The following is a 23,896-nucleotide window of genomic DNA, read 5'->3' as shown; positions in this document are numbered from 1 at the left end:
TTGTTTTCTTTATAGCACAAATTATAATGCCTTGCTTGTAGGAGGATCTCTGAATGTTAAACAGATGAGTTATTTTTGAGATTAACTGAAGTGACAACTTTGCATCTTAAGGAGGTTTAGTGGAGCGAAATTTTCTAGAAAGATACACTTCAGTTTAGTTCTCAAGTATATATATTCAACCCTGTGAGAAGTTAGGTGAAAGAGTACGGCTAGCCCTGCCCTCAACATTTTATAATTCTAATTGCGAGAGCAGCACTTGGGGAGATATGCCCAAGGCACTTAGTTGTTTCTCACTGCAGGTAAGAAAAACATTACTATCTTCCTCAGCTTTTTAAAACTCATGAAGGTCAAGATCCAAACTTGTTGTTTTTCGTTCAAATAATAGAAAGTTGTAACACCTACATGATACATTAATCTATAATATTAATTGCATGGTTTTTAGGTATTCCTTTAGTATGTTGACATAGAAAGCATATTGATACAGTAAAGAAGCAAATGAGAAAAAAATAAAAGAATCCTAATGTTTGAAGATTTGAGGAAAAAATAAGACTTCTAGAAATAATTTAGATAATCTTCTTTATGTCATAGTTTGCCAAATTATAAGGTTTCTGTCAGAAAGTTCTATCCCTTCTGGGAAAGCATGGTCATTCCTGTGTATTACCAGCTGTACAGGAAACAAAGACTAAAATAATTCTCTATTCTTTTGGAAATGTGGTTATTTAGTGAGGAAGTATTCTGGGCAGGAAGAATCAGACCCCATTTATAGTAACTATTTGTTCAGGGTCTGTGACTTTAAAAAAAAAAATTTTTTTTTAAGTAGAAATTTAAGTTTCTAAAACTGCTTAAAATCAAATATCACTTTGATTTGCTTTCCCAGATACTACTAGTGCATACATTACTATGTCTGTGTTTTCAAACTTGACTGTGTACATCAGAATCACTTGAAGAGCTTTACAAAGAAAATGACCAGACTTGCAAATATGTAAGAATGAACCTGGTCAGTATATATCTACTGATGACCAGGTTCATTTTTAAAAAATAATTTTTTTTTTGAGACACGGTCTCGCTCTATTGCCCAGATGGAAGTGCAATAGCATGAATCACGGCTCATCACAGCCTCCACCTCCTGGGCTCAGGTGATCCTCTCATCACAGCCTCTCAGGTAATTAGGACTACAAGTGTATGCCACCATGCCTGGCTAATTTTTTTTTTTTTTTTTTTGAGAGAGGGGGTTTTGACACGTTGGCTCAGGCTGGTCTCAAACTCCTGGGCTCAGGCAGTCTGCCTGCCTCAGCCTTCCAAAGTACTGACATTACAGGTATGAACTACCCCACCTTCCCCACCCGGCTTTTTTTTTTGAGACAGTGTTTTACTTTGTTCTCCAAGCTTGAATGCAGTGGTGTTTTCACTGTAACATTGACCTCCCGAGCTTGAGCAATCTTCCCACCTCAGCCTCCTGAGTAGCTGTGCAACCACACCTGACTAATTTTTTATTTTTGTAGAGATGAAGTCTCACTCTACTGAATTTTCTTATTTTACTTTTTAAAGACAAGGTCTCAGTTTGTCATCTAGGCTCGAGTGTAGTGGTATGGCCTTGGCTCACCGTAGCCTCAAACTCCTGGGAAACTGGGACTACAAGCAATCCTCCTGACTGAGCCTCCTGAGAAGCTGGGACTACAAGGCATGTGCTGCCACTCCTGGCTAATTTTTTTTTTTTTTTTTTTTTTGTAAAGATACGGTCTCGCTATGTTGCCCAGGCTGGTTGGAGTCCCTTTTAAAGGCAAATAAACATAACCCCTTTTATCTGTTAAGACTCATAAGAAATTGGCTGAAATAGATATTTAGGATAGAAGGCCAAAAAACCAGGGCTTCTGATTCTTAATTCTCAACCTCTTCAAAGTAAACAATTTCTATTCCTACTAGAATGTTTCCAAAGAAACACTTAATAAATTTTTAGAGGTCAAAAATAGCCTACTAGGCAAATTACTGTCTCTCTGAACTTAAATTACATATGGCAGAGTCATTGGCCGTTACCAGTCCCTCAGACAGACAACTGCAATTTCCCCCTTAACTCAGTGTAGCTCAAGTGTATTTTCCAAATCTGGAACTGACTAGGGCCAGGATCTGGGTTCACTTTTTATTGAGAATGTAAATCCATGTTGTAGTACAGCAATTTTAGTTTTAAACTTTTCTAATTTATCTGAGACAGTAGAAAGTCCTGTTCTCCTTTTTCCTTGCTAGATCTAGGATGAGGTTTTTGGATAGGAACCTTTAAAATACCCAAGTTCAGTGTGCTCTACTTTTGATTATCTGCCTTCTCTAAGGAAAGTACATACATACTTCCCTTAGAGAAATCTGTATTATTTTATGTAGCTTTTCTTAAAGTGCATTGGCACAATCGTGCATCTGTTGGCTCCCATGTTAATTCTCAATAGACAGAAATAATGTGATGCCTTTTAAATAAATTACTACATACAAAGGATAAGTGTCATCTACAACACAGCATGACTCTGTTTTGCACAAACTACTTGCAATTGCAACTGTGAAGTAGAATCCCTAAAAGGTGAAATCATATGATTGAGTAAATTACGTGATTGAGTTACTTTACAGGTTTGCTGGATAGTACATCTGTCTTATTTGTGAATGTTGAATTTCATAGGCTTTTACTGTATTATAGCTAATCTATCCTTTTTTATGTATTGTAAGATGAACGAACAGAGTTAACTCCCAGAATACGTAAGGCCCCTGATCCAGGGTCTTGAGGGCTGAGGGGCCACATTTGGGATGCAGTTTTTTGCTATAGTGAAAATGATCCTTTGTACTAATAGGGAAAACACTAAGAGTATTTTTAGTTTCAGTAAATTGAGTACTTAGAGATTGTAGTTATTCTAATTTGTTTACCTGGAAATGACCATTAAAGTCTATATTACGTGCTGATACTAATTTTGAAATTATTTTCTTGTTTTCAGAGCCTTGCAAAGGACCATCGCATGAAACTTATGCAACAACAACAGGAAGTGGCTGGACTTTCTAAACAATTGGAGCATGTCATGCATTTTTCTAAATGGGCAGTTTCCAGTGGCAGCAGCACAGCATTACTTTATAGCAAACGACTGGTAAGATAAAGTATGCTATTTAATATACTGTATAAATGCACAGTAAAACAATGGAGCCATTGTAATGCTTAAAATTTATTCTGCTTGTGCGTTAATGCTTTTTACCTATTTCTAATATTTATCAAAATATTTTGGTTTAAATATTTTTACCTGGCATAATTTGGGTGTAATTTCAGTTTTAATTTGTCATGAATTCCTTCTTTGTTCTTTCCAAGTATTCACTGTCTTAATAGCAATTGAACTTGATACCAAAAATAAGGATGATAGTGAACATTTTCTGATTACCTATAGTGTGCCAGGTACTAATTCTAAGAATTTCCATGTAATATTTAAACTTCTACATTATTCTTATGAGATACACCTATTCACCTCCATTGTACACATGATGAAACTAAGGCATGTGATTATGTAACATGTCTAACATCACACAATAAGAGGTATAGCCAGGGTTTATAATATGATCTCAGACATGACCTGAGCCTGTGTTATTGTTGGTGCTACACGGCAATCTATGGTGTTGGATGTTTTTGCCACAGAAAAATAGCTCTGTGATTTGGTGAACTATTTGACACTGGTCTAGAACCTTGCTACTTAACATGTGACTACCACATCACTTGAGGATCTGGTCAGGAGGTCTGGGGTGGGGCTTGTGAATTTCTAACAAGCTTGCAACTGACGCTGATGCTACTTGGTCTGTGGGCTGTGCTTTGAGTAACAAAGATATAGAAGACATTTAGCTACATTCTTTAAAATTCCTGCTTTACATTCATCTTATTAAAGATTCAACAGAGATTTATATTTCAAAGTATACTATAAACCGTAGGTTCAGTTCCAGACTATTGCAATAAAGCAAATATCATAATAAGCCTAGCCATACAGTTTTTTTTTTAAGTTTTCCAGTGCATATAACTGTGCAATAGTATTATGTTTTAAAAAAAACAAGGTATATACCTTAAATAATCCTTTTTTTTTTTTTTTTTTGGGGAGACGGAGTCTCGCTCTGTCACCCAGGCTGGAGTGCAGTGGCGCCATCTCTGCTCACTGCAAGCTCTGCCTCCCGGGTTCACGCCACCATTCTGCCTCAGCCTCCCGAGTAGCTGGGACTACAGACGCCTGCCACCACGCCTGGCTAATTTTTTGTATTTTTAGTAGAAACGGGGTTTCACCGTGTTAGCCAGGATGGTCTTGATTTCCTGACCTCATGATCTGCCCGCCTCGGCCTCCCAAAGTGCTGGGATTACAGGCGTGAGCCACTGCACCCTAAAGAATACCTTATTGCTAAAAATGTTAATCATCTGAGCCTTCAAGAGTCAGTCTTTTTGCTGATAGAGATGTTGATGGCTACTGGGATTGTAGTTGCTGAAGGTTGGGATAACTGTGGCAATATCTTAAAATAAGATGACAAGTTTACATTGATTGACTCTTTTTTAATGAAAGATTTCTGCATAGCATGCAATGATAATTTGATAGCATTTTACCTACAATAGAACTTCTTTCAGAATTGGAGTCAGTCCTCTCAAAGCTTGTAGCTACAGTATCACCTAAGTTTATGGAATATCCTAAATTCTTTGTTGTCATCTCAACAATGATCACAGCATCTTCACCAGGAGTAATTTCTATCTCAAGAAACCACTTTTCTGTGCTCATCCATAAGAAGCAACTGTTCATCCATTCAAGTTGGATCATAGGATTGCAGCAATTCAGTCACATCTTCAGGCTCTACTTCTAATTCCAGTTCTTTTGCTGTTTCTATCACATCTGTAGTTCCTTCTTCACTGCAGTCTTGAATTCCTCCAGGTCATCCCTAAAGGTTGGAATCAACTTACTCCTAACTCCTGTTAATATTGGCATATTTATCTCCTCCCATGAACCACTAAGGTTCTTAATGGCATCTAGAATAATGAATCCTTTCTAGAAGGTTTTTAATTTACTTTGCCCAGATCCATCAGAGGAATCACTGTGTATGGTGGCTGTTATACTAGCCTTATGTAATGTATTTCTTTTCTTTTCTTTTGTTTTTTTGAGATGGAGTCTCACTCTGTCACCTAGACTAGAGTGCAGTGGCGTGATCTCAGCTCACTGCAACCTCTAGCTCCCAGGTTCAAGCAATTCTCCTGCCTCAGCCTCCCAATAGCTGGGACTCTAGGCATGCCACCATGCCCAGCTAATTTTTCTATTTTTTTTTGTAAGAGACGGGGTTTGCCTATGTTTTCCAGGCTGGTCTTGAACTCCTGACCTCAAGTGACCTGCCTGCCTCGGCCTCCCAAAGTGCTGGGATTACAGCATGAACACCTACACCAGCCACATAATGTATTTCTTAATAATTATTTCTTAAATAATACTTGAGGCCATGCACCTATAATACCAACACTGAGAGGCTGAGGCAGGAGGCTTACTTGAGGCTTGGAGTTCAAGACCACCCTGCGCCGCAGGGTGAGACCCTATCGGTACCAAATGGAAAAAAAAAGACATGAGAATCAGAATTACTTCTTGATTCATGGGCTGCAGAATGGATGTTGTGTTAGCGGGCATAAAAACAACCTTAATCTCCTTATATATTTCCATGAGAGCTCTTAGGTGACCGGTTGTATTTGTCAATGAGCAGTAATATATTAAAATCCTTTATTTTCTGAGCAGTGTGTCTCAAAAGTGGGCTTAAAATAATAACTAAAATATATTGTAAGTAGGTGTGCGGTCATCCTGCCTTTATTTTCACTTATAGAACACAAAAGCAGTATAGATTTAGCATAATTCTTAAGGGCTCTAGGTTATTTGGAGTGGTCAGTGACCATTGGCTTCAACTTCAAGTCACCAGCTGCATTAGTCCCTAACGAGTCAGTCTGTCCTTTGAGGATTTGAAGCCATGCATTGTATGAAATTTCTAGATGGCATCATCTTCCAGTAGAAGTCTGTGTCATCTACATTGAAATGTGTTATTTAGAGTAGCCACCTTCGTCAATGATCTTAGCTAGATCTTATTGATTAATTTGCTGAAGCTTCTACATTAGCACTTGGTGCTTCACCTTGTACTTTTATATTGTGGATACTGCAGAATGGATGGTTTCTTTCCATAAATCTCATGGACCAACCTTTGCCACCTTAAAACTTTCTTTTGCAGCTTCCTCACCTCTCACCTCTCAGCTACCTCACCTCTCACAGCCTTCATTGAATTAAAGAGAGTTTTAGGACCTTTCTCTGAATTAGATCTTGGGTTAAGGGAATGTCATAGCTGGTTTGATCTTCTGTCAAGACCACAAAACTTTCTTCCTGTCAGCAACAAGTCTGCTTGGCATTCTCATCATTCATGTGTTCACTGGAGTAACACTTTCAATTTCCTTCAAGAACTTTTCCTTTACATTCACAACTTGGCTAACTGGTGCAAGAGGCCTAGCTTTCAGCCTGTCTCAGCTTTGGACCTGCCTTCTTCAGTAAGCTTACTCATTTCTAACTTTCGATTAGTGAGAGTCATGCAACTCTTCCTTTCACTTGAACACTTAGAGACTATTGCAGGGTTATTAAATTGTTGCGTCTGAAACTAGGGAGGCCTGAGGAGAGGAAGAAAGAACGGCTAAATTGGTGGTACAAACAGAATATATTATTTGTGTTTGCTTTTATGTGGAAGTAGTTTGTGATGTCCCAAAACAGTCACAATATTAACATTAAAGACCACAGATCACTGTAACAGATTATTGTTAAGAATTACCAAAATGTGACAGAGACACATGAGCATGTGCTGTTGGAAAAATGGTGCTGATTTTCTCAATGTGGTGTCGCAAACCTTAAATTTGTAAAATTTACAGTACTTACGAAGTGCAGTAAAGCAAAGCTCAGTAAAGTGAGGTATACTTGTATTACTACCTCCAAATCGAGTTTTCTGTCACCTATTCCAAAAAATGGAAGTCCAGAAATTTTCTATACAATTTTAAAATAAGGAAATGTGATTCTGGATAAACTTTATGAAATAACTTCGAATATTGAGTGACATCAGAGTTCTATAACTTTTCTTAATAATGAATTGTATTTAATTGTTAGGATTTGTTTTCCTTTCATAATTATCAGTGCTATAGTTTCTATCCTGATTTTTATTTTTTCATTAGTTTTAATGGGAAACATCTATATACTATGTACCTTCCGTATTCTGTTACTTATATTTTTCTGAAAGTCAAATAGAAAAGGGATAGAGGGAATAGAGAATTATGTTTTTCAACTTAATCCATCATGAGTATGTATGTGTAAGATACATTATTCACGCAATCAGATAAGCATTCCTTCAATTTCCTTATCAATCTAAAAATGTGTTTTTCATTCTGTTCTGATTTTTTATTGTATTATGGAGAAAATAAAAACAGGAGATGGGATAAATTAATTTACACAATTATCTGTTGAAATAGGAATGAAAGAGATAGTCATCTGTATGATACATAGAAGAAAATAGGAACAGTGAATCATATAGTACTAGTATTACCATTATCTTGGTTAACTAAATTTTAAAACACTGTGGAACCCAAGTGAGCATTGATGCATTTCTAGTAGCAGCTATAGATAACAATTTGCCTTTAATGCATGCAGAGCTGAGGTTTGTGATTATTTGTAAACATTTAGAAGATTTTCTAACTTCAGAAAATGTGAAAATCATTATATTGTATAACTCTATTCTCCAGAGTTCTGCTTTGTAAATATAGCCATGTTTACTTAGGTTATCCTTTAAATGGTGGATTTTATATGCTTAAAAAATGAAAATGAAATGCCTAGCAGCCCTGAAACCTCAAGCTTGGCTTGCTGTTTTTAAAAATTTATTTATATTTTATTATATATTTAATGTATACAACATGATATTCTGACATATATGCATATTGAAATTATTGTTTCAATCAAACAGATTAATATTCATTATCCTAGTTACCTTGTATCTGTGTGTATGATAAGAACACCTAAAATCTATAACAAATTTTTGATATACATTACAGTGTTATTAAGGAGGTTTTTTTGGTTTGTTCTTTTGGGTTTTTTTTTTTTTTTTTTTTTTTTTTTTTTTTTTTGAGACAAGGTCTCCCTCTATCACCCAGGATAGAGTACAGTGACATGATGATAGCTCATTGCAGCCTCAAACTTGCAGGCTCAAGCGAGCCTTTTGCCTCAGTGCCCCAAGTAGCTGGGACTACAGGTGCATGCCACCATAGCCCAGATTTTTTTTTTTTTTTTGAGAGACAAGGTCTCTCTCTGTCACCCCAGCTGGTCTTGAACTCCAAGTGTGAGCCACCACATCTGGCCGGCATTACAATGTTACTAAGTATAGTTCTTACTCTGTACATTAAATCTCAATGCTTATTCATTCTACCTACCTGGAAATTTGTACCCTTTGACTTCTCTACATTTCCTACCCCCCTAGCCCCTAGTAATCACCATACCACTTTGTCTTCAACTTTCTAAAAATATTCCATGTATAAGTGAGATTATACAGTATTTTTCTTTCTGGATCTGGCTTATTTCACTTATCATAGTGTCCTCAAGGTTCACCCTTCTTATCACAAATAGCAGGATTTCTTTCCTTTTTAAAGGCTATGTTTATTGCAGCACTATTCACAATAGCAAAGACTTGGAATCAACCCAAATGTCCATCAGTGACAGATTGGATTAAGAAAATGTGGCACATATACACCATGGAATACTATGCAGCCATAAAAAAGGATGAGTTTGAGTCCTTTGTAGGGACATGGATGCAGCTGGAATCCATCATTCTTAGCAAACTATCACAAGAACAGAAAACCAAACACCGCATGTTCTCACTCATAGGTGGGAACTGAACAATGAGATCACTCGGACTCAGGAAGGGGAACATCACACACCGGGGCCTATCATGGGGAGGGGGGAGGGGGGAGGGATTGCATTGGGAGTTATACCTGATGTAAATGACGAGTTGATGGGTGCAGCACAGCAACATGGCACAAGTATACATATGTAACAAACCTGCACGTTATGCACATGTACCCTACAACTTAAAGTATAATAATAATAAATAAATTTTAAAAAAAAACATAGAAAAAAAAATAAAAAAATAAATAACTTTAAAAAAAAAATAATAAAGGCTGAATAATATTCTATTATATATATCTACCACAATTTATTTATCCATGCATCATTGGATACAGGTTGTTTTTCTATCTTGGCCATTGTGAATAATGCTGCAGTGACATGGGAGTGCAGATATCTCTACAAGATCCTATTTCATTTCCTGTCATAATATACCCGACAGAGGGATTGCTGGACCTATACTAGTTCTGTTTTTAATTATTTGAAGAACCTCCATACTGTTATCCATAGTGGTTGCACCAATCTGCATTCCCACCTAAAGTGTACAAAGGGTTCCCTTTTTTCCACACCCTGGCCAACACTTGTCTTTCTTGTCTTTTTGATATTAGCTGGATCCTAACAGATATGAGGTGATAGCTCATTGTGGTTTTGATTTGAATTTTCCTATTGATTAGTGATGTGAAGCATTTTTTCATATGCCTGTTGGACATTTTTATGTCTTCTTTGGAAAAATGTAAATTCAAACTCTTTGTTCATTTTTTAATCACGTTATTTGGGTTTTTGCTATTGAGTTGTGTTTCTTATACAGGTTAAGCATCCCGACTGAAATCTGAAGTTCTCCAAAATTCAAAACTTTTTGAGCACCATCATGACACCACAAGTGGGAAATTACACATATAAGAATTGAACACAACTTGGATTCATGCACAAAATTATTAGAAATATTGTATACAGTTGCTTTCAGGCTATGTGTATTGAGTATATGAAACATAAATGAATTTCATATTTAGATTTGGACCCTATCCCCAAGATATCATCATTATCAGTATACATAATACATAAAATCTGTGTGTGTGTGTGTGTGTGTGTGTGTGTGTGTGTGTATCTATATATTCACATAAAAACTATAAAGAATCTTACTGTCTCACCTTCTCTTCCCGGCATGGAAGCATCAGCGTGGTGACTGAGGTCACTGCATATTGGAGAGGGTTGGGGAACCACAACAGGCATGAAGCTGGCAGCCACGGATGTGAAGTGGTGAGGGAGGAATACAGAAGTGGTAAGAAGAATTAGCCAGTGTCATTTGGATTTTGGTTACATTGAGTAAATAAGTAAATGGATTGAATAAGTAAGTAAATATATTGAAGGTAATGGCAGCCAAGTTTCCAGAGAAGGTATTTAGAAAGAAGTTAGGCTAGGAAGGGCCCAAAGATGTGTTGGATTGGAATTAAGAGTACAAGTGTGAACTTAGAGTTTTATTTTTATTCTTGGACTGAGATCTAGAAATAGTTATAGATGTATATGTCCATCTGTATGCATATATATATATTCGATGTTGGTGTGCTGCATCCCAATAGCAGTGAGGCCACTTCCTTCCAGATCTTGGTTTCAAAATACCAAAGAAAGGGGAGGAAAGTAAAAGGTGTGCCCAGAACATGTTGTTATACCAGAAAACTACTGAAATGCTCAGAGAATAATGGGGACATGTCAAAGGGAACAGGATTCAGTGTAAAAGGGCTCCCACTGGGAAAACCAAGAACAAATTTGAGGATCAAAATAAGTCACTATAATAAATTATAACACACTGAATTAAATAAGAATACACGAGTTCATAATAACATAAATCAGTAAACAGTAGATTATTTGGGGGAGAAGTTGATAACAAAACTAAAAGTCACGGTTATAAAACAATGGGTATACAGAAGCACATTTGATCACTATCATAGAGGTAATTTGAGAGGAGTAATCAGTGGCTGCAAATATGCTGGGCAGAGGATTGATGGGGAACAGAGTATTAGTAAAATCTCAGAATACCTCTTCAACTTTAAGAAATTGAGTAGCAGAATTATGGATCAAGATTAATATCACCAGTGGTACGACAATTTGACATCCTATGTTTCCTGGCACATCATCATTTGTATGGTATTCTTGCCAAGAATACTGTAACTAAGTCTAATCAGGAGGAAATACCACCCAGGTTCAAGGTCATCCTACAGAATGTAAGGCATAAAATTTTCAAAACACATCAGGGACATGAACGAAAGGGAAAGACTAAGCAACTAAATAATGAGGCAGCTAAGCAATTTTGTGTCCTTGGTAGCATCATGGAAAAGACTGCTGAAACTTGGCATTTGGATGAAGTGTTTAAACTGGATGGCTGTGTTGTAACAGTTGGTTTATGAATTTGGAATCTGGGATTTGGTTATGTTAGAAGATCTTTGTTTTAGGATATCCATACTGCAGTATTTAGGGAAGACAGGACCTCACGCCTGTAGCTTGCTCTCAAAAGTTTCGGAAAAAATTAGCGTGTGTAGGAGCAGTTGGGTGGGCACTGGAGCAAATGTCATAACTTAACACTCAGGGAATTTGGGTGAAACAAATGTAGGGTTCTTTTACTTTTCTGGCAGTGTTTCTATGATTTCAAAATTATTTAAAAATAAATGATTAAATAGCTATTGTCAAAAAGATAAAGGTAACAGGTGTTGGAAAGGAAATGGAGAAAGGGGAACGATTGCATCCTGTTGATGAGAATGTAAATTAGTACAACCATAGAAAACAGTATGGAAGTTCCTTGAAAATTTACATATAGAAGTATCATGATCCAGCAGTCTCACTTTTGGGTATGTATATATTCAAAGGGAATGAAATCAAGATCTTGAATAGATGTATGTAACTGGGTTCATTGCAACACTCACAATAACCAAAAAATGGAATCAGCCTAAGTGTTCAACAGATAAATGGATAAAGAAAATGTGGTACATATACCCAATGGAATACTATTTAGCTTTATTAAAGAAGGAAATCCTGTCATTTGCAACAACATAGATGAACCTTGAGGACATTATATTTACTTCATGATCTCACTTATATGTGGAAAAAAATTAAACTCAGAGAGAGTAGAATGGTGGTTACAAAGGGCTGGAAGGGATTCAGGGTATTGGAATAGATGTTGGTCAAAGGCTGCAAAATTTCAATTAGATGGGAGGAGTAAGTTCACCAGAGCTATTATATGACATGAGAACTAGAGTTAATACCACTGCGTTTATATTCTTGAAAATTGCTAAGAGAGTAGATTTTAAGTGTTCTCATTACAAAAAAATAAGTATATGAGGTAATACATAGATTAATTAACTCAATGTAACCATTCCACAATGTATATTTATTTCAAAACATGCTGTACACAGAAATGTATTCAATTTTTATTAGTCAATTAAAATAATACTTTTAAAAAATAAATTATTAAATTTTAGATAAAACAGTTATTAAATTTCAGATAAAACATAGTTCTTAGAATATTCCTTATGGTTAGCATTATGAGCATGATTTATGGTGGGAATTATTAGAGGGTGCAAAAAGTTAAAGGGGGAAATTTGGGGGAAAGGTATATTGTATTGACTGCTGCCTGGTAAATACTTTGCTAAATATTCTACATAGTCCCAAAATAAGTTATTTATTTATTTATGTTTTTGGAGACAGAGCCTCCCTCTGTCACCCAGGCTGGAGTGCCTCCCAGGTTCCAGTGATTCTCCTGCCTCAGCCTCCCAAGTAGCTGTGATTACAGGTGCATGCCACCACACCTAATTTTTTGTGTGTTTTTAGTAGAGACGGGGTTTCACCATGTTGGCCAGGCTGGTCTCGAACTCCTGACCTCGTGATCTGCCCGCCTCAGCCTCCCAAAGTGTTGGGATTACAAGTGTGAGCCACCGTGCCTGGTCTACACATATGTTTTAAAAGTACAGCCAATGGGATTTGCTGACAGGTTGAATATAGAGTGTAAGAAAAAGAAAGGAGCCGAGGACTTTAAGTTGTAGGGAAAAACAGTATTACCAATAATTGAGATGGAGAGGGAGGGTTATAGGAAGAGTACACCTGAGGATAAAAAGTACAGTCATGTGTTGCTTGATGACAGGGATGCATTCTGAGAAATGGTGATTTCGGCATCGTGTGACATCATAGGATGTACTTACACAAACCTAGATGGTTTACCCTGTTGCTGCTATCTGTACAGCATATTATTGTACTGAATACTGTAGGCAGTTGTACATAATAGTAAATGTTTGTGTATCTAAACATAAAGAAAGTACAGTCAAAATACAATACAAAGGATTAAAAAATGATACACCATGGAGGTTGCAGTGAGCCGAGCTGAGATCATACCACTGCACTCCAGCCTGGGTGACGGAGTGAGAGTCAAAAAAAAAAAAAGGTGCACCTGTATAGGTATAGGGCATTTACCATGAATGGAGCTTGCAGGACTGGAAATTTACAGTGCTCTGGGTGAGCACGTGAGTGATTGTGAAGGCGCAGGACATTACTGTACACTACTGGGGACTTTATAAGCACCATGCTTTTAGGCTGCATTAAATTTATTTGAAAATATTTTTTCTTCAATAATAAATTTTAGCTTAAGGAAAGCTTACTGTAACTTTTTAACTTTATAAACTGTAATTTTTTTAATGTTTTGACTGTTTTGTAATAACAGCTTAAAACACAAACACATTGTACAAATTCTTCCTTATATCTTTAATTCATAAACTTATTTATTTGTTTATTTTAAAACTTTTTGTTAAAAACCAAGATGCAAACACACACGTTAGCCTAGGCCTACCCAAGGTTCATATCATCAATATCACTGTCTTACACCTCCACATTTTATCTCCCTGGAAAGTCTTCAGGGGCATAAACATGCATTCAGTTCTCATCTCCTATTATAATAATGCTTTTTCTGAGACTATCTCTTGAAGGACTTGGCTGAGGCTGTCACTTTTTTTAGTAAGTAGTAGGAGTACACTCTAAAATAATGAAAAAAAAGTGTAATATAGTAAATACATAAACCAATAACATAGTAGTTTATTATTATCATTATACAACTGGCAGCACTGTAGGTTTGTTTACACCAGCATCACCATAAGCACTTGAGTAATACCTGGTGCTGTGATGTTACTACAGCTCCAACATCATTAGGCAATGGGAATTATTCAGCTTCATTATAATTTCATGGGACCACTGTTGTACATAAGGTTGATTGTTGACTGAAACATTGCTATATGGCGCATGACTACATAGGAATGTAGAGGAAGAGAGAAGTAAAAAAACTCAGCCCTGAGCATTCCAGCACATAGCGGTGTGGGAGAGAAGAAATCACCAACAATGGAGACTGAGATCGTGCACTGCCAAGAAGCAGAGGAATCCCTGCCCTTACTGGGGAGTTCAAAAACAGTGGGATTATAGTGTGCTGGAAACCAAATGAAAAAAAGCATTTCCATGAAGGCAGACCGACCACCTGTGTGAAAAGCTGCTACAAGTGTGAACGTAATGGTTTCAGGAAAGAATGGATGGGAAAGAATAGGAGACAGTGAACCTAGATGAGTCTTTGGAAGAGTTTTGCTGTAAAAGAAATGGGGTAGTTGATGGTAGGAGAAAAGGAGTTAAAGAGGTTTGTTTTTAGCTGAAAAAAGTTAAAAGCGTATTTATATGTTGATGGTGTGATCCAGTAAAATGGGAAAATTGGTGTTACAGAAGAGGGATGAAAATTACTGGGCAGGCAAGATGGGGTGTGCTCTACTGCACAAGTGGAAGGCTGGCTTTAACTAGAAACATGGACATTTCATCATCCGTTGCAACAGGAGGGGATATTGACTGAAAAGTGGTGGAAGTTTGTGGAAGATCTTTGATTGTTGCTGATTTTCAGTGAAATGCTAAGTACATTAGCTAAGATTAAGAATGGGGGAGGAAATACTGATGATTCAAAAAGAGAAAAGAAAGTAGGAAATAGTTATTTAGGAAAGTAGGGAAGTGAATGGATTAGAGAAATGTCATATGATAGCCAGTCAGCCTTAATGGCCTACCTGAAGTAAATGGTCATGTGTTTGAAGTGAGATCAGTTCAATTATGTTCAGGCAGCATGTGGGATTTAACCAGGGTAAGTTGTTTTATCTAGGGGAAACACTGAGGAGAGTGAAGTGAGCATATATAATTGAGTGAAAGGGGAGTTGACATATATATGTGTCATATATATGTGACATCTATGATATATATGACTGTGACACATGTTATATGACATGTGACACACATGCGGTATGACATATGTGTGTCATATGACATGTGTGTTACATACATGACATATATATGTAAGGAAATTATGATTATTATTGAGGCTGGATAATGAGGAATTGAGGGATAGAGGGCAAGGGTAAAGTGAGATGAAAGGATGGAAAAAGCAAAATCTTATAGGACCTAGGGGGATTATTGGTATTTGGGCACTAGAGGAAGTGAATCATTTGGTTGGATATTGAAATCATCAAAAATTGCCACAGGACTAATGTTGGAGATGGTGATAGTGAACCAAGAACTAAAATCTTCAAGGACTGAGGGAGAATGAGTAGATGCTCATTGATGACTGCAGCGTGGAGGAAAGAGGATGGTGTGGTGTGATGATATGAGATTCAAAGCTGGTTGTATTCAGGGCAATGGCGAGAACAGAACTGTAATGAGGAACAAGGAGAATCACCTCACTCACAGGCCCAGTTCCTTTTCCTGAACACAGACAAATTTGTATTCCCTGTAACTCATTAGCCCTTAGTCTAAATTCTGAATCCTTCTAAGGGAGTAAGTAAAGTAAATGAAAGCATTAAGATACGTTAATAATTTTTATTTTACAAATATTTGAGTTAGTGATTCTGCACAGTTTTATTAGTAATCCAAAAAACTAACTTTAACCTGTCACTTCAAAATTGGTTCAGTAGTACAGCTAACTGAATTATGCCTCAAAACTTTTTAACTTGTTTTGGACAAGTTAACACAACACAATTTTGTGACCTATATATGATTGTTTATTGTGTATTGATGTACATACCAGAGACTGTTTTTGTATATTTACTGGGCACTTAATAAATTATTTGCCTAATATTTAGTTGTCTCTCCTTTTTCTTCTAGATTACATACCGGTTACGGCACCTCCTTCGTGCAAGGTGTGATGCATCCCCAGTGACCAACAACACCATCCAATTTCACTGTGATCCTAGTTTCTGGGCTCAAAATATTATCAACTTAGGTAGGCCATTACCATTACATACATTTCTCAAAGTGACATTTGTTTGTAGAACTCTCAATGATTATGACATGTTACTGAAAATATGTTCACTTAGCGTGGGCACGGTGGCTCACATCTGTAATCCTAGCACTTTGGGATCACTCAAGGATCATTTGAGCCAGGAGTTCAAGACCAGCCTAGGCAACATAGGGAGAGTCCATTTCCACATAAGATTTCTAAGTTAGCCAGGGGTTGTGGCACACGCTTGTAGTCCCAGCTACTTGGAAGGCTGATGCTGGAGGATCGAAGAAAATATGTTCTCTCACTTTTAAAATGTTTTCATTATTTTGTTTTAAAAAGACATCTGATAGTATTTCTCAGTGTATGTATATGGTAACAAATATACATGAATATAAACACACGTACATGTACGGATGATAAGAAAATATTCTATAACATTGACAGGGTGTCTAGACTTAGGGATTTAGGTGTCCTGTCCTGTCCTAATCCCTCAATCCCCCAAATCTGGTTTGTTCTGTTAGCTCTAAATTTATCAGAATGTGTTAACTTGACTTGTCATTGATAAAGGATTTTTGATATCCTGAAAGTTTTATTTGAAACGACTAAATTTTTATTGGCTTATCTTTAGAACTATTCAGTAGGAACTTAATGATTCAATCCTTTATCTTGCTTAGGGAAGACTTAGTTTTCTTATTTTGCCTGATTAGGTAATAGTTATATACATATCTTACTAACTGAAGTACAACATACATACTGACAAGTACCCAAATCTTAAGCAGTCAGGTACTGCATAATGATGTCTCAATCAACTAACTGCATCTATGACTTATAAATACTGTGAGCTTTTTTACTGTATCTTTTGTATGTTTAGATACACAGATACTTACCATCGTGTTACTATTTTCTACAGTATTGTCCAGATAAATCAGTACAATTACATGCTGTACAGGTTTGTAGCCTAGATTCTACCTAGCAATAAGCTATGCCATATAACCTAGGTGTGTAGTAGGCTATACAGTATAGGTTTACATAAATAAACTGATGTTTGTCTAAAGATAAAATTACCTAAATGACACATTTCTCAGAACATATCCCTATCCTTTCACAACACATGACTATATTAGAGCTCACTGAATTATCACAAAAAGAGACCATCATTTTGGTAACATCAGGAATGAAAGTATCCTTGCAAGCAGTTCGGCAGAAAGTTACTACTTTAGCTTTTTTATTATACTATTTGCTGAGTAGAAACACCTTTCTGCCTTCTTTCTTAATTTCTCACAGGGAAACTATACAAATTTAGGAATTCACTACACATTGTCTGTTCATCAACAAACAGTATTATCGTTTTTGATTTTGGTGGGGTTGGGGGGCGAGGGGTGCTCATTGAATTTGTTTCAGAATCATCAAAGACGGTTTCTCATCCCCAACACTAGATTCTGGGTGAGAAAAGAAAATGGCTGGAGAAAGAGCCCATACTCACCAGGAAAGGAGGAAATAGGCAATCTCACCCGTAAGGGAAGAACAAAAAGATTTATCCTGGAAGCAAAGGTGATAAGGAGACCCCTGTAGACTAGTTTAGATACAAACATATGTATATTGATACATAGCAGGAAACTGGAATTATACACACTCATTTTACCAAAAAGAAGCATCTTTAGAATACAAAACATGTGTATAAGTAACTCTTATTGCCACACCTGACTCCACCACTACACATTCATCTGTACTCAGAACCCATCACAAGATATAAATCCAAACAAGTGGTCATATGTGTTATGTACTTATATCACAATAGGTAAATACACCCACATATAGATATCAGTACGTTTAAGAATTATATTCAAAACTGTACACACATAAATGGATATAGTTTCAGATAAATCTACTTTAGCCAAAACAAAAACAGGACCTCCTAGTCTAATAGTTTGTGAAACCGGTATAAGGAAGTTAAACAATATATTTTACTGTAGAATTTCTCAGAGCTGTCACAGCACTGTAAATTTATAAACAGTGAGATTTACATTGTAAATCTCTAAAGAAGGAGACAAGTTTCCTAAACTTGTTACCCATGGCTTCTGAGAAACTTATAAGAACACTAGGGAAAAATATTGGTCTAGGTGAATATTTTGTTACTGTCTTGAGTGACTTTGGATAAGTTTTACAACCTCTCTAAACCTTATATCCCTTATGTGTAAAAGAGAATGTTATTGTTTCTTTTAAACATATACATACACCTACCTGTAGTAGTGAATTACACACAGTAAACATTTAATGAATAACTATATATTTTTAGAATGCATATGAGTAATCATAAACATTTGAGTTTCTGCTGTTGAAATCAAGCTTGAATCAGACCTTTCAAAGGCACCATTAAACTCTTAAAACTAGTTTTAAGCTGGTCAATGTATTCTGTATCAAAAAGTTAACATAGTATGCATTGTAAAGGTATAGGAAACTTGAGAGATCACAACTTGTTAATAGTAAACATTCAGAAATACTTTTTGGGATTGTTTTTAGAGCCAATGTCAGGTTTGCTTGTTTTGATATATGACAGCGGTTCTCAGAGTATAGTCTGGTACTCTATCAGGGGACCACAAAGGTCACCCTTTTCCAACTACACGTCTGGATGAATGTTGTGCCAGACCCCTATTGACTTCAGTAGGGATAGGACCATGTTTGAGAGGCCCAAGAAGAGAGGCCCAAGAAGAGACCTGGAGCTAGTGAATGAGACACAGGGCTTATTGAGGGAACTTACATACAGGACAGTCCAGTGGCAGTGGGCTGGACAAGAGAACCACCAGCAAGTAGTTAATATAGCACTTAGCACCCTCCCGCTAGCAACCTCCATGTGGCAACCTTCATTTAACACAAAGCAAAAGTCCTCCATCCCCGATATGGCCTGGATTCCACAGGCTGGCCTGGGAGTTCAGATATTCTTCATTGATAAAGAATGGATCTCTGGGTTGGCCACTCCTGGGTTCCTTAGCGCGGAACTACAAACACACATTCTCCTTAGGCTGTACAGGGTCACTCTCAGGGTAGACTTAAGTTATTGCTGTCAGGTGCTGTCTGCCATATAGTAAGATTGAAATTTTTTTCATATATTTTAACTTAACAATATATTATGATAGATAGTGCAGAAACAGATAATGAGATTTCAGCTATTAAGCCAGACATTCAAAGAGATTTTTTAAAACATCAAACAGTATTTTAAAATATCAAAAATGTTTACCAAATTTTTTACAACGTAGTTTTATAAAAACATGTTGTTATGGTTTTATTATTCTTAAATGAATTAGTTTTAAAAATTATTTTTAATTTCTAATATTATAAATTTTGATGACTAGAACTTAGATGAACAAAAGCTGTTTGGGGGTCCTCTGTCTTTCAGAGTGTAAAAGGGCTCATGAGACCAGAGAATTCCTTGGCAATTTTGAAGTTCTGCAAAAATAGTCTTAGAAAATGTGATACTTCACCAACTATCTGAAAAACTTTTTCCCTTAACCTTTTCTTTTTAATTAGGTTCTTTAGTAATTGAGGATAAAGAGAGCCAGCCACAAATGCCTAAGCAGAATCCTGTCGTGGAACAGAATTCACAGCCACCAAGTGGTTTATCATCAAACCAGTTATCCAAGTTCCCAACACAGATCAGCCTAGCTCAATTACGGCTCCAGCATATGCAGCAACAGGTAATGGCTCAGAGGCAACAGGTGCAACGGAGGCCAGCACCTGTGGGTTTACCAAACCCTAGAATGCAGGGGCCCATCCAGCAACCTTCCATCTCTCATCAGGTAAATTTGGAAGCAGGCCTGTCCTCACTTAGATAATTATAGTATAATTGTGTTGAGCAGCTCAAAATGACAAAGACATCCATTTTCCATAATCTAAATATCTGCATTTATAAAAATTTATCACATTAAGGATCCCTGATTTAATGCCTAGTTTTTAATCCCTACTTAAAAAGGATTTAATGGTTTGTTTAGCTGATAAATCTATTTTCATCTACTCTTCATTGTCTTTAAATTATAGCAGAGGATAAATGTTTGTATTCCTAAATAACCCAGGCCTGTGATTGATGGGAAAAGTTGTGTACCTGTTAATTCCTATACTGGTGCTTCAGAATGATGAATACATTAAGAATCTGCCCTCTGTGAGGATGTGGTGTTTAGTAAACCACATTGCATCTTAGAAACTAGGGCAGAGTGAAATACAAAAGGGCAGAAGTGTGGTTCATTATAATATACCTTTTTCAAACTTTATTTCTGAGCAAATATACTGTTTACCATTCTTATTTTTACTGTAATCCAATTTTTTTTTTTTTTTTTTTTTTTGAGATGTAGTCTCACTCTGTAACTCAGGCTGGAGTGCAGTGGCACGATCTCAGCTCACTGCAACGTCTGCCTCCCAGGTTGAAGCGATTCTCATGCCTCAGCCTCCCGAGTAGCTGGGATTACAAGTGTGCGCCACCACACCCGGCTAATTTTTGTATTTTTAGTAGAGACAGGGTTTCACCATGTTGGCCAGGTTGGTCCCAAACTCCTGACCTCAGGTGATCCCGCCTCAGCCTCCCAAAGTGCTGGGATTACAGGTGTGAGCCACTGTGCCCAGCCTCAGTCCAACTTTTGAAGATAAAATATATATACTTTTGTTAAATAGTTTAACTCTGCTTTTCAGGTTAGATGTGGGCAGACTTATTTTAATAAAAGTTTAGTAAGGAATATAAAGTCTAATTTATATAAACTGTTGTTTTCAGTTACATTTACTTACACTGTTTTTTTTATATATAGACAGAGTTTTACTCTTGTTGCTTATGTTGGAGTGCAATGGTGCCATCTCGGCTCAGCACAACCTCTGCCTCCTGGGTTGAAGCAATTTTCCTGCCTCAGCCTCCCGAGTAGCTGAGATTACAGGCATGTGCCACCATGCCGGCTAATTTTGTATTTTTAGTAGAGACGGGGTTTCTTCATGTTGGTCAGGTTGGTCTCGAACTCCGACCTCAGGTGATCCTCCCACCTCGGCCTCCCAAAGTGCTGGGATTACAGGCGTGAGCCATTGTACCCAGCTATTTATACTCTTTTTCTGCAAAAGATTTGAAGTGATTTACAATAAAGGATACAAATGAAATTGAGCAGAGTTTAATAAAAAGCCAAAGTATGCAGACATAGGCTAAGAATTCTCATACTTAAGAATAAAACTTAGCTCAGAACTTCTTGCCAACCAAAGAAAAAAGGAAACCAGAATAATACGGGTATTGCTATCTAAAAAGGAAAACATACTAGTTAATTAGGGAGAGAAAATTTTACTAGTATTTTACTAGCACTAAGAGGAATACATGGTTCTTTATGAAAAAGCAATTAAATGGCATAATAAGATTTCTTTGGTAGAAATTTTAAAAAAACAAAAATGGTTTTTATATGGAACTCATACTTTAATTCTCAGTAAAAGTTGTGGGCATTTGTAGATCCAGAATGTGTTACGTGGTATATGTGAAGACCTGAGGTAATGTATTTGAGGTTTTATGGCTTTCTAGTAATTTGACTAAGAAGGTATGTAAAATCCAAGGGAATATTAGCATGGCTGTTTAAAACTTCGTTTCAAGCCAGATTCTTACAAAAAGTAAGTAGGACGCAATGTAAAAGGTTTTTGAGTGTTCCATGGGAGGATAATTTTACACTTTATATACCAGGAGGAGTATACCTAGCAGAGTAGAAATTTTGTTAAGAAAATTGAAGGCAGAAGGACATGCTTCAGATAGACTGCAAAGATTACTAAAATTTTTCTGAAGCTAGATAATGGAAACGAGAGATAATATTTGAGTGCTAAGCATTTGCATGTATTAATATTTATCTTCTAAATATTTAGTAGTTTAACAACAAAAGGAATGAATTAATCAACTGAGTTAATTGCCTTTTCACTAAGAAGTCAAGAACTGGCTGGGCACAGTGGCTAATGCCTACAATCCCAGAACTTTGGGAGACTTGAGGCAGGAGGATCACTTCACTCCAGGAGTTCAAGACCAGCCTAGGCAACACAGGGAGGACACCGCCCCCTCCCCGCCCAATCTCTACAAAAAATAAAAATAAAAAATCATCTGGGTGAGGTGGCACATGCTTGTGGTCCCAGCTATTCTTGGGGGGCTAAGGTAGGAGGGATCGCTTGAGCCTGGGAGGTCAAGGCTGCGATGAACCATGATCTCTCCGCTGCACTCCAGCTTGGTGACAGAGCACGAGACTGTCTCAAAAAAAGAACTGAGGCAGTTAGTAGATACTATGTGAAAATAGTTATATAAGCAGTGACAAAACAGAAGTGACTTGAGCTGTTAACCTGCTTTTCTCAGAAATTTTCTTTTGATCTTAGTTTCAGTCTCTACAATGTAGTGCTGTAATCTGTGTAGTCTCTATTATATAACCTAATTTTCACACTTAGAAATGAAGTACTCTTCACATATTGCAGTTCTTACATTGCATACTGTTGTTTTTCTGTCAATTTGCAATAATTCCTGCAGTTTCTTTCACATTCTCGTCACTCATTTTTATCTGTTCTCTGCTAAATGCCCATTCATATGTCTTCACTCCTTGGTATCCTTCTTCTATAAACTTGTATATTGTCCTGCCTGGGTACAGTCTGAGTTTTCTACCAGCTTGTTTGCAAGTACATGTGGGAAAATGCCTGTCTAGGCATAGCCTCACAGCAAGTGTCTGTGTGGCTATGAGTATGTGCAATTTATACTCTACATCTGTCCATATATACGGGTAAATTGAAAAGAACTGTTTCTAAAAATTACTTACATGACAGTTCTCTCTTCTTCCTCTGAAGATTAGCCATGTCATCTGCATGGTTAAAAGAGCTGTTGATAACAAAAGTAGAACAGTGATATGACTTAGTGATGCAAACTTAATAGACGTTGTACATCTCTGTTTATTTGGCTTTACACAGTATATTCTATTAAACTCTAATGGATCTAAATTTAGGACAGAACACTGTCACATATATTAAATATTTTTGCTATTCTTTTAGGATTTTAACTGTTTCCTAATTTTATTTATTTTATTTTATTTTATTTATTTATTTTATTTTATTTTTTGAGACAGAGTCTCGCTCTGTCACCCAGGCTGGAATGCAGTGGCGTGATCTTGGCTCACTGCAACCTCTGCCTCCTGGTGGGTTCAAGCAGTTCTCCTGCCTCAGCCTCCGGAGTAGCTGGGACTACAGGCATGTGACACCACAGCCAGCTAATTTTTTATATTTTTAGTAGAGATGGAGTTTCACCTTGTTAGCCAGAATGGTCTCGATCTCCTGAACTCGTGATCCGTCTACCTTAGCCTCCCAAAGTGCTGAGATTTACAGGCATGACCCACTGCGCCCGACCCCTAATTTTATTTTTTAAGTAGCTTCCTCTGTCACGGGATTCTTAGACACTAACTCAATCAACCATAACAGTTTAGAAGAGTGGGGGGGGAAAATCACCTTATATCTTACCAGACCATAAGCATCTTGATGGCATGGTTGACAACTTACATACCATAGCACATTACGCTGGCATTAAGTGTCATTTTTTTGGTTGTCAATATGTAAACACTAGTCTGGATGAAGGTGGCAAAAGACCTCTATGATTACCTTTATTCTCCCTTAAGGACCATTTTGGGCTACAAAAAATTATCCCTTAGATACATTTAGAAGTTTTTCCATGTAA

At 36.9% G+C, this 23,896-nt stretch overlaps 1 protein-coding gene across 2 annotated transcripts in view; it reads left to right on the top strand.

The window, feature by feature from the left end:
- The window catches only part of TRIM24 (tripartite motif containing 24), a 125,431-nt gene that overhangs the window by 71,906 nt on the left and 29,629 nt on the right, over window positions 1-23,896 (top strand). Inside the window, exons 7-9 of one of the 2 annotated variants that reach the window (XM_050785010.1) lie at window positions 2,970-3,116; window positions 16,083-16,200; window positions 19,726-19,892. In XM_050785010.1, the coding sequence (XP_050640967.1) occupies window positions 2,970-3,116; window positions 16,083-16,200; window positions 19,726-19,892 (432 nt within the window). Of the gene's footprint in view, window positions 1-2,969; window positions 3,117-16,082; window positions 16,201-19,725; window positions 19,995-23,896 lie in introns of both variants that reach the window. The other variant, XM_050785009.1, reaches the window with a different exon arrangement.

The sequence above is a fragment of the Macaca thibetana genome, chromosome 3 (genome assembly GCF_024542745.1).
Source record: "Macaca thibetana thibetana isolate TM-01 chromosome 3, ASM2454274v1, whole genome shotgun sequence".
NCBI lineage: Eukaryota > Metazoa > Chordata > Mammalia > Primates > Cercopithecidae > Macaca > Macaca thibetana.
The sequence above is the reverse complement of the archived record's forward strand: the minus strand, read 5'-3'. Positions and strand labels throughout refer to the sequence as shown.